Here is a 10,432-nt window from a genome sequence, read left to right on the forward strand (position 1 = left end):
ACTCGGATCCAGCCCTACCCTTGAACAGGGTATTCAGTGCTATAAGCCCTTGCTCAGGGGTTGTTTTCCCAGGAACCCTTTTGGGCAGAAGGGCTTTCTTTAGTCAAGGGGCAGAGGGTCATCTCGGCATCATGCTGGGAGCATGCGCGGGGGGGAAGAGCAAGACGAGCAGCAAGAGCCCCTTGCTTGCACGCGCAGATTCAGCTCGGTTCGCTGAATCACGGAGACGTTTAACGTCCTCCCCTCGGCCTCGCAGCCTTTAACTGTTATTCTAAACTCAACAAGATGCCGCATCACGCAGTTAAGCGTGGATGTAATTCTAGGATTCTTCCCTCCAGCTTCTATTTCAGTCGCTCCCCCTAGGAACACAGGATTGTTCCCTCCTATTGTATCCAGGCTACTTTTAAGCAACCTAAGCACAATGGAGTGTCCCGCACTTCCCGTGGGAAACCACCTTCCGGACAAACACATCCCTCTCTGAGGAACATTTTCCTGATTTCCAGCCCCTTGGAAAGGGCTGGATGATGAAATTTCCGTTCTGTGGGAAACTGAATTTTAAAATGTGTTTTTGTTCCAAATCTGGATGAAAAGCCAAAATTTTCTCTTAGAATGAAAAATTTTGGCTGGGAGTCATCCAAGCACTTCATTTTGATAATGTTGAACCATTTAATTTCACTAAAGCAAAAACATTTTGCTTCAATAACACTGAAACAACATTCTATTAGCTTTACACATTGCATTTATGCCAAAGTAAAACTGAGACATTTCAACTTTAAACAAAGCAACAAAATTGAAATGAATCATTTCATCTCTGTCTTGTCAAAATACACACATTTCTGAAAACTTGGGATGGAATTGTGTTTTGTAGTTTTCTGACTTAAAAAAAAAAAAAAAAAGTTGATGGTCCTGACTTCCATTTCTTCATCTTACTCATTTCATCCACTTCCCTGGGGTTTTACATACCAATTACCTTCTCCTTTCTCTGATGTTTACACCTAAAAGAATGGCCATTTCTGGAGCAAAACTACGCTCAAATCTGGAGCCAGTGGGTTGGGTTATTTAGTTTAAACAAGGAATCAAGTCAAGTCATTGGGAAAGATGTCAAGGGCTCCACTTTGGCCAGGAGTCACACTCGAGAGCCGCGCGTGCAGCGTATGTCCTGCTCCCCAGCTCCTCTCGTGTTTGCTACCTAACCCTCATTGCACAAAAAGCATCGTATTCCTAATGCCCAGGGACTCCCTGCTCTACTTCTGGTGTTCGTACTTGCTTCACACGTGCAAACAACAACACCGACTCACATGCAAACAGCACTTAAGCCTGCAGCCTGCACATCAGCTTTTGGGCCGTGGGTCCCATCCTGCCCCCACGGGCAGCAGCAGCAAGACCTCCAGGGGATTTTGCTAGGAACAGAAAGGGGTCTGACAGCCACCCTCTCATCTCAGTGCTCCAGGTATCAGACATTAAACACTGCTTCTAAAACTAAAACAGTTTGCTCAGGGTTGACTGGTAATATAGATAACACTCTGGTATAATTAAAAGCACATTTCCCACAGCATAAGCGGACTCAGAGGTAATTAAAGCTGGCTTCTCCTCCCAGGCAGAGCGCATCCTTTCCAGTGCTTCTGCAGAGAAACTCATCATGACATCTGCCCACCTATTTAGGCTGCCCGTTCTCCTCGCATCAGTGAGCTGTGCAGGCCTCGGTCTAATGAAAGCCACCGGGTAGGAGGCACCGGGGTGTGTTTTAGTTAATCAGCAAACAGACCAAGAGAGCACAAAGAAATCTGCTCCCTTTGCCTAGTGCAGACTAAGTGGTGGAAGGTCAAGGGCTGCTTGTTGGTCTAGGACACGGAGAAGGAGCACCATCAGAAAATACATTTTAGTAGGAGGAAAATGGCTAAACTTACACAGCTACAGGCAGTGACAGACCATTCTGGGAGCTTCTAAAAACTCTCCTTATGGCTGATAAGGAAAACAAAAAAAGAAGGAAACACTAATGAACTACACTTAACTGAATCCACTGTCTACAGGTGTGCCTTGAGATCTTTTGATGAATAGCACCTTTTGATTGCAGAGTGTTATTTCTCTCAAAAAACATATCCGCGAGCCACGATAAGTGACCTGTCCAAAGTCATGCAAGGCGATAGCTGAAAAATCTGGAAAAACAGCAAGGCTTCCTGTAGTCCCACTGGATGAGTCAAGCACAAGTTCCTCTCTCTAGGCCACTCCAGCCTCGTGGGGCTGCTGGGACAAGGTCAAGTTCAGCCCGTCTCGCACGCTGCTATGGGTTTCAGTAGCGGCGCTCCAGTGCTCAAAACGCAGCTCGCTGCAGAGCTACCCTCAGCATCAATCCAGGCACGATCGGCACCACTCAGCAGGGCTGATACTCGCTGCAGCAATATGCCCTGTTCTTATCACTCCACATCTACACGGACGATTACACACACGCTCACAGGGCTCCTGCCGCTGGGAAACGACAGCGGCGGCTCAGCTAGCACCACTGCAGATGAACTGGGGACAGGCATGAAGATGGCCACAGTCCAGCAAGGCTGTGTAAGGAACAAGCCAGGATGGCATTTGGAGGGTAACCTGGGGCTAAAGAACAGGGCTTTCTTTCCAGAGGATCTTGTTCTCATACCTCCTTCCCAAGACTCAGTGCAGTGCCCACATCATGTCGCTGGCGTGTTGGTACTCACACAGGAGAGCCTCACGGACTCGGCCACCAACACGCCTCCCACGGCACCTTCCAGGCTCAACACCTGAGCCATAACCTCAGCACAGCACTGAGCAAAACCAGCAGGACCAACCATTCCCTGCCTCACACCGTGCCCTAGGCCTGCAGGCAATAGTGCAGTAACTCAGTGTATCAATAGACATTTTCCTATGAATAAAGAGGAAGCAATTCCTCCTCCTGCCAAGTCTTTTCCAAGCCACCAAGCTCCTCCCCAGACTGACCGCAGAGGAAGACTCTGTGACTCCGGGTGTAATTAACTGGTGTAACTCCTGGCTACAGGGATGCTGGAGGTAGGCTGAAGGTCTGAACAGTTTCCAAAGAGATCAGACAAATTCCCAAAGGACAGTACATCAGCCACTATCACACCTGACAGTGCAAGTACCATTGTCTCAGGAGGTCCCAGAATGGCACAGCGCCATGACCTGGGCAGAACCGCACTACAGGCACATGTCCTGCTCTCCCTGACAGGCTCCTGCCACTGGTCACTGCCGGAAACCAGACACTTGGCAAAATGAACCTTTGTTTTCGACCAGCACAACCATTCTCATGCCTCCCCCTGTTGCTGGGAATACCTAACAAGCACCAACGCATCCCCAAACACCAAAAGGGTCTGCAAAGCCAAGAAGCAGGGAGGGGTCCCAGCAGCAGCTTGGACTGCTCTGGCTGCAGCACTTACATTGATGAGGGCCATGATCCAGAAGGCGTAGGAAACGTGCGTGACCACCATGCCTTTCATCGGCAGGTCGTAATGAGACAGGTTGCCCGGATGGTGTGGGACCAGGGACTTGCGGATGTGCGGGAGGTTGCTGGAGGCATTGGCTGTGGCGTTTGAGAGGATGCAGTTGGTGTCCGAGAGGAAGGGGTCAGCTATCAGCGGGCTTAGCAGCGCCCCAAAGCCCACAAAGAAATGAAGCGCCTGCAAGAGATGAGACAGACAAGTACAGAGGTGGGATTTACTGCTCTTCTCTGCAGGGAAACTGTTCAAGCCCCTCACTCCTGTGGCCTCCTCTTCCTCAGAGGAGAAAGCAGCAGCACAGCCAAGGGAGATGCAGGCTCCATGCTCACCTGCAGGAAGATGGCTGAGTCCTTCTGGTAGATCTTCACTAGCTGCATGTTGGAGATGGTGTCGATGCAACCCATGGCCAGTCCTGCCACAGCCATAACCACAGCCAGTACCACCACATTGTGGCACAGAGGGATGATGGCAAAGACCAGGGAGATTGCCAGTGACGAGGCGAAGAGCGCAAACAAGGACTGAGCCAACCTGAGATAGGGAAAAGAGGAAAGACAGGACAGACTTACCACCATGAGGGCAGCATCTGTGATGCAGCTCTGCCTTGCATTTTCAGCCACGGGTCAATCTATAGCATATACATTAGCAGGAGATATACCCAGAGGCCGTAACTCCCACTAACGCTGCTCCAGCGCGTGCTCTTGCTGACAATACGAGGTAGATGCTGTGCACCTTGCTCCCCTCTGTGCATCAACATTGCAGCTGTAGTCAGCCTAGGGCGCTGCCACCTCCAGCTTGGAGAACGATGCCTCCAACAGGCGGATCTTCACCCAGCTTTAGTGGAGAAGAGTACTCATCTCTTTAAACCCTTCCTGCATGTTTCAGGGCAGAGGAAACCACTGCAAGCGCCTGGTCTGATAGTCAGAGAACCTTCCCTTGCTAACTGGACAGATCTGGGAATGGACAGGGACATGGGCAGATGGAAGGGAGGCCACTTCACAGCTTTTGAACAGCTCCAGAGCATTTCTCATGCCAGGGCTGTATTGCACGGCCAGGGAGAGCTGCTGGGAAATCCCAGTTTCTGGCAAGGAGAGGCAGCTGGAACTGCTGGTGTCCACATCCCTGTGTCACCCAGGGACCCGCCTGCACACCCAGCTCAGCCCTCTCCCGCCTTGCATGACAGGGAGCCATGGCACTCTGGCAGCATTAACCCTTCCTCTAATACGACAGAGCAGGCCGCAGGGCTGGTGCCATTCCCGGTGCAGACGGCCACTTCCCTACCCTCGCGGTCCATCCGGGGAGCCCAAGGGACACTCGTGGCGAAGGTAAGCAAGTGCATTACATCACGGGCCTGGCAGCAGCGCAGCCAGGCCTGCCTGGCTGGCCACGAGCTGAGCTGGGAGGCTGCTCTCCGTGCGAGCAGAGCTAGCCAGCTCGCTGGAGAACGGAGCCCAGGCTGGCACTGCGCTGCTTGGAAGCTGCCAAGCCTAGAGGCAGGAAGGAAGGAAGGAAACAGAGACCAGACAGCAAAGCACTGAAATGATTGAGACTAGCAGAAAGATGGGACTATAAAGTCACAGCAGAGAATAAGTAGCACAGACACGTCCCCTCCCAACCCAGGGCTCCCAATCCCTGGTAGAGCCTTCAAGGCCCATTGCAACACCCACCAGCTTATGGTGAGTTGCTAATTAGCAATTGGGGTCCACCGTTGGGGGATGCCAACATGGCAGTCTGTCCGCAGTAGAGGACTGGTAACACACAGGTACATCCCTAACATTAAATATGCAACCAGCAAGCAAAACTCCTATGACTCACTCCTGCAGGCTGCCTGCATGCCGTGTCTGCTGCACGCTCTGCCTAAAGAGGTAGGACAGGGCTACCAGGATGCCCAAGCTGGAGCTGCAGCGGAGAGCCACCGAGGCTGCAGGGCACCACGCTACCAGCCCTCCTGCCCTGACCGCTCGCCCAGAACGGCCTGGCCTTGGGCACGTCACTTTGTTTCTGCATGGCCCTCATTCATCTGCAAACCAAGAGTAATTTGGCCTTCCACATCCTGCTCGTTGCTTACACTGCACTTCAACAGCCCTGGGGAGAAAAATGGACCAAGGGCACATTTCCTTTATTCTCCTGCCTGGTGGCACAAACTTGGCTGTCCCAGAGTCTTGGTTTGCTTTCATCTCCAAGCTCAGCTTCATTCCCCAGTCAAGCCAGTACATGTTGGAGGAGCCAGTGTTTTGCAAAGCAGTAACTACCAATCTTCCCCGACAGTAAAACAGGGTTCCAGTGTGGGATCTCTAGGGGAGAGGGGGAGCAAAGCAAGATGCATGCAGTCATGGAAGGAAAAACAACCAGCAAATGAAAGAGAAGCAGCTTCAAGCCCGGAGAGACAAGGCAGCATCCTCCAGGGTACAGCAGGAACCCAGCAGGAGAGAGAGAGACAGAGGCACCAGCAGCTGGCAAATCTGAGGCCGGGAGAGACAGCGGAAACGCACACCAAGACATCCCAGAAACACCTCTTCTCTTCTGCAGCCCTAGCAAAACAATCACAGCCCTGCTTGCGCTTCGTTAGGAAGCACGTTCATTACCAGAGTTAAACATTAATTGCTAATTATGTCATGTCCTTAAAAAAGTGCTAAAAAGATCACCTCGCTCTTCCCCAGAGAGCAAAAATTTCTGCCTCTGGCCATAAGACATTAATTACACAACTGCAGCACCCTACAAACACCAGCAGCCCCCAGGCAAACATCCCGGCTTGGCACACGGCCCTGCTGCCCCCTTCCCTGGCTCTGGCATTAGCAGGCACCAGGAAATCACCAGCTTGTGCCCCATCACCAAGCGGCCACTTAGCTAAGATGTTGTTGTGGGACACTGCTCAACACCCCGGGAGGCACCGGACATTCAGCTGGGGGGATCCCTTTAGAAACAACCAAGCTCTTTAAAAGCATCTTTGATGACCCCGTGACTTTCAGAGGGGTCTGAACTCATGCCCTGACGATGCAAAACCAGTGCACCCCTCAAAAGGGCTTACAACGCCATCCCGATGTTATGCCATGATCAGGCTTCTGGCAATGCTGCCCTCCTCATCCCTAACCGGTCCTCGTGTCCCGGGCTGAAGGGGCATGCAGCGCAGTGCAGCTCTGCGCAAACAGCTATCCGCTGTCCTGGCAGAGGCTTCATTTCAGCAGGGTGTGAATGATTCCTGTAACTTCGCGGACTCCTGTTTCAGGATCACCCAGCACACGTCCTGGCTGCAACACGAGCCTAGAGGGAAGATCTGCAGCCTCCTGCCAAAAGGTGCAGCCTGATCTCTTCAATAGGATTAGGGTGGCTAACTCCATGCTGTAGTCACAGCCAGCAAAGCTTCCCCTCTCCTTCTCACACACTGGATATAAACCCACCCAGTAGGCACTTTCCAACTTTCCAATAAAGCAACAACAACAACAAAAAAAGCGGACTGGGGCACAGGCACTCAGTGACCCTGTCGCAGAGGTGTGAACAACAGTGGCACAGAGGGGGCCACAAAGGGAGAGCGCCTTTACCTACACAATGCAAGCTTAAAATCCAACAGACTCAAACGGGAAGAAAAGGGGGAAGACGAGGAAAGCAAGGAGGGAGAACGGCAGGGGGACGCAGCTGCTCAGAGCCCACCCCTGGACTTTGCAGCCCCAGGTGCTCAGGGTGGATTTTCCAAGGAGCTCACCTCCCACTTTGGTTTCTGAGTCAAGGCAGGGTTTCGAGTACTCTCAGCACTCCCACCTCAACACTGCCAGCTGGATTTCCATGTCCTTACAAGAGACGCACAACATGTCAAGCCCTCCTGAAAACCTGGTCCAGGTAATACCAGAAAACACGATTCTTCAGTGTCCTTCTGACCCCAAAAGTGCACAGGGCATCAGCTGCTCGCAGTGCTGCCTTTGCTCCAGGCACCTCAACCAACACCCCAGCAGTAATAAGGCTTGAACCAGGGCATGTGCGCCTCCTAAAACCTGTTCTCGCTCATGCAAAAGAATGGTTTTGTGATACCTTGTAAAAAGCCATATTCTTCTGAACCAGAGTTGTAATTACAACACAGCAAACAACAACCACGTGTTACCAGAAAGCAGCACACTTGTGTTGTAAACCTGATCTTGAGCTGAACAACATGCAGTTGCGTGGGGTGTTGATCTTCCCACAGCTCTGGGTTTGCACCTCCCAACAAGGCATGGAAGAGACCGGTTGGCAAATCCAAGTCCCCAGTGCAGAACACTGAAGGCAACAACTGCATTTCTACACAACTTGAGGAAACTCACAACAGCAAACTTTCTTCTTCCTTGAAATCCAGCAAATAGGGAATTTTGGAGCTAATTCCGACAATCCAGGCTTGTACCGAGTTACAGAAGGGAATGATGCCATCATTATGTTCTCTTCTCACAACGCTCCAAGACTCCAGCAGGGCAAAGAAGGAGCCAAGACTACGACCCAGTGTTCATTAACTTCTCTGGTGAGAGGAACTGGAGGGTTGTTTAGGTCCCACCTACCCCTTGCGCAGCAGAATCTAGTAACAGCAGTGCTTTCCCTTGGGAGTCCATCGTTCAGAGCAGACAGCTCAGAGCAGCACTTAACACTTAGGATTTTAACCTAAAGCAAATGACAAAGTCTAGGTCCTACAGACATTGGAAACTAAGCCTAGCTTATAACTAGACCCTGTCTCAGTTGGGACTGTAGGCAGGTGAGGCTTTGAGAGCCTCTACCAGAAGGTACAGCTTCCCCAAGTGGTAAAGAAGCACTGTCCAGCACTCCCAGCCCAGGGCTGGATGGCCAGGAATATTTGAATTATAAACCCGCAGGATTGCTCAGAAATAGAAATCCTTAGGAAAGAGTTCAGTCTGCCCATCTCTGAAGAGGGGATATTACCAGGAGCTCTCAGAATCTAAACAGTTAACGTTCTTATCCAAATACCTACTCGTATACCTCATTGCTCTAAGTAACCCCCACAACGACAGTGAGCTACAACTATCCAAAACATGCTGTCCTGCCTGACAGAGCTGTCGCTTCTCAGGGGGACTTTCAGACACTTGCAAAAGCCCATTACTCGGACAGGCTACGATCAACAGCCACAAGCGCATCCTGGATCTTAACAAGACAAACTTGCTCTTCTTCCCAACTTGCTGCTGCTGCAAAGAGTTAAAAGTTCGGAGTGTCTCTGCTCACAAAAACCCAAGCCGGTTTGCACAACCGGCACCAGTCACAGGCAGGAAGGTTTTGGTAGGACACCGGCAATAGAAAACAATTCTGCGTTTTCCTTCCCTGCTCCTTCAAGCATATGTGAAACAGACTGGGTGCTGGCAGAGGTAGCACCTGCTGACCCAGCAATCTCAGATCTGTGTCAGACCCAGGGCAAGGTTCCCATGTGCTGTCCCCATTCCTGTGCACCCTACCCAGCACCTCTTCTCCTGGCACAGCCTGCCTGAGCGGCTCCAGCTGCTCCGCGAAGCCTTTGGGCTCCGCATGGACCGGGGGACTGGGACAGTTCAGAGCGCTGGGGCAGTAATTTAACAGGTGCTCTAATGCCGCTTCACTGCCAGACATTACTCGGTATTCTCCACGATTCACAAGACAAACACTTAACGGGCATTTTACAGAAATGAAGGGCTCAGATAAGATTCTCTCATATACACGTTAAAGGTATACATATGTATATATGACGTGTACAGGAGAGATGCACACTGAGCTAACACCTTACACCAGCGCAGGAAGAATCAGTGACAAAGTAAGTAATCAGCAGATAGTCAGCAGAACATAGCTGTTATCGCACGTCAAATCAGACGCCTATCTGGCAGCCTTTAAGGTTTAGCCTTTGCACGTTATTTATTTTAAACACATCCTGGGCAGAAGATTCGGTGCAAATCCCCACTTGGCTGCGCCCGAGCGTCTTACTGATTTGTAAAGCATGCTGCTGTCCCTGCCACGCCGCGAGGCTGAAACCCTGCCTCTGCCCTCGTCCCCCGCAGCAGCTCGGCTGCGGGAACCGCTCGCGTCTCGTGCGGAGTTTTGTTTGCCCAGACTCCCAGAGAGTATGACAATGCCTCGATTTCTGACACCGAGGTTATTAAAACAGGCTTTCAACAATATTTTTGTGTTAAACGATTAGGTTAAGGAAAATATCCTCCAGGAAGCTCTCGCTGTAACTTCACACTTAGGCTATCTCTGTCCTGAGCTCCAGGGGAGCTGGCAGCTCCTCTCCAAAGGTGCAACACTGTGCAAGCAAGGGCGGACTTGACAGCAGAGCCGGGCTGCAGAACAACTCCATCCTGCAGCTCCTGGGAAGCCTCGCGCACCTCCGAGCCGCTCAGGTGAGCAAGGGCTGCCGACCAGACAGGACAGTATCGAACGCTCCCCTCGGGCAGGATTTTTTTCCATGCAGGCTGCCTCACTTAACACTCTGAACTCAGCCATCAAACCCAAGAAACACACACACCAACACCCCCCCCCCCAAAAAAAAAAAAACAAAAAAACACCCGGAAAAAAAACGGCAAGAGAGAGAGAGGGCTGCAAAGCCAGAGGAAGGAAAGGGGGTGCCGGAACAGCCGAACCCCAATCCAGAGGCGGTCAGCAGGCACCAGGGAGGACCCGGGGCAGAAGAGGGAGGCAGGGAGCACTCCCGGCAGGCAGAGCCCACCCCGCGGGAGGTGCGATGAGTTTGCCAGTCGCCTTACGTCCTCTTGAAGACCCCTCCGAGGCAGCTGCCGAGCAGCAGGCAGAACTGCTGGGAGAAGAAGACCCAGGTGATCTGGGAGAGCGAGCTCTGGGTCTGGCAGCGCAGGTCCAGCAGCGTGGGCCCCAGGAAGGCGATGCAGAGGCCGAAGCTGAAGAAGACGCTCCAGTAGGTGAGGGTGGGCTGCAGGTTCCTCCGGAACCGCGCCGACACCCGCTCGTCCCACCACATCCTCGGGCGGCGGCTCCGGGGGAGCCCGCGGCGATGCGGC

General features: G+C 52.1%; 1 protein-coding gene across 1 annotated transcript in view; it reads right to left on the bottom strand.

The window, feature by feature from the left end:
- MFSD4A (major facilitator superfamily domain containing 4A) overlaps positions 1-10,392 on the bottom strand; it is a 19,778-nt gene extending 9,386 nt beyond the window's left edge. The window contains exons 1-3 of the mRNA XM_026077322.1: positions 10,163-10,392; positions 3,800-3,998; positions 3,411-3,650 (exon numbers count right to left, since the gene is read on the bottom strand). Coding sequence (XP_025933107.1) covers positions 3,411-3,650; positions 3,800-3,998; positions 10,163-10,392 — 669 coding nt within the window. The remainder of the gene's footprint in view (positions 1-3,410; positions 3,651-3,799; positions 3,999-10,162) is intronic.
- Positions 10,393-10,432: the final 40 nt, after the last annotated feature.

This window comes from Apteryx rowi, unplaced genomic scaffold (genome assembly GCF_003343035.1).
Source record: "Apteryx rowi isolate R43461 unplaced genomic scaffold, aptRow1 scaffold_45, whole genome shotgun sequence".
NCBI lineage: Eukaryota > Metazoa > Chordata > Aves > Apterygiformes > Apterygidae > Apteryx > Apteryx rowi.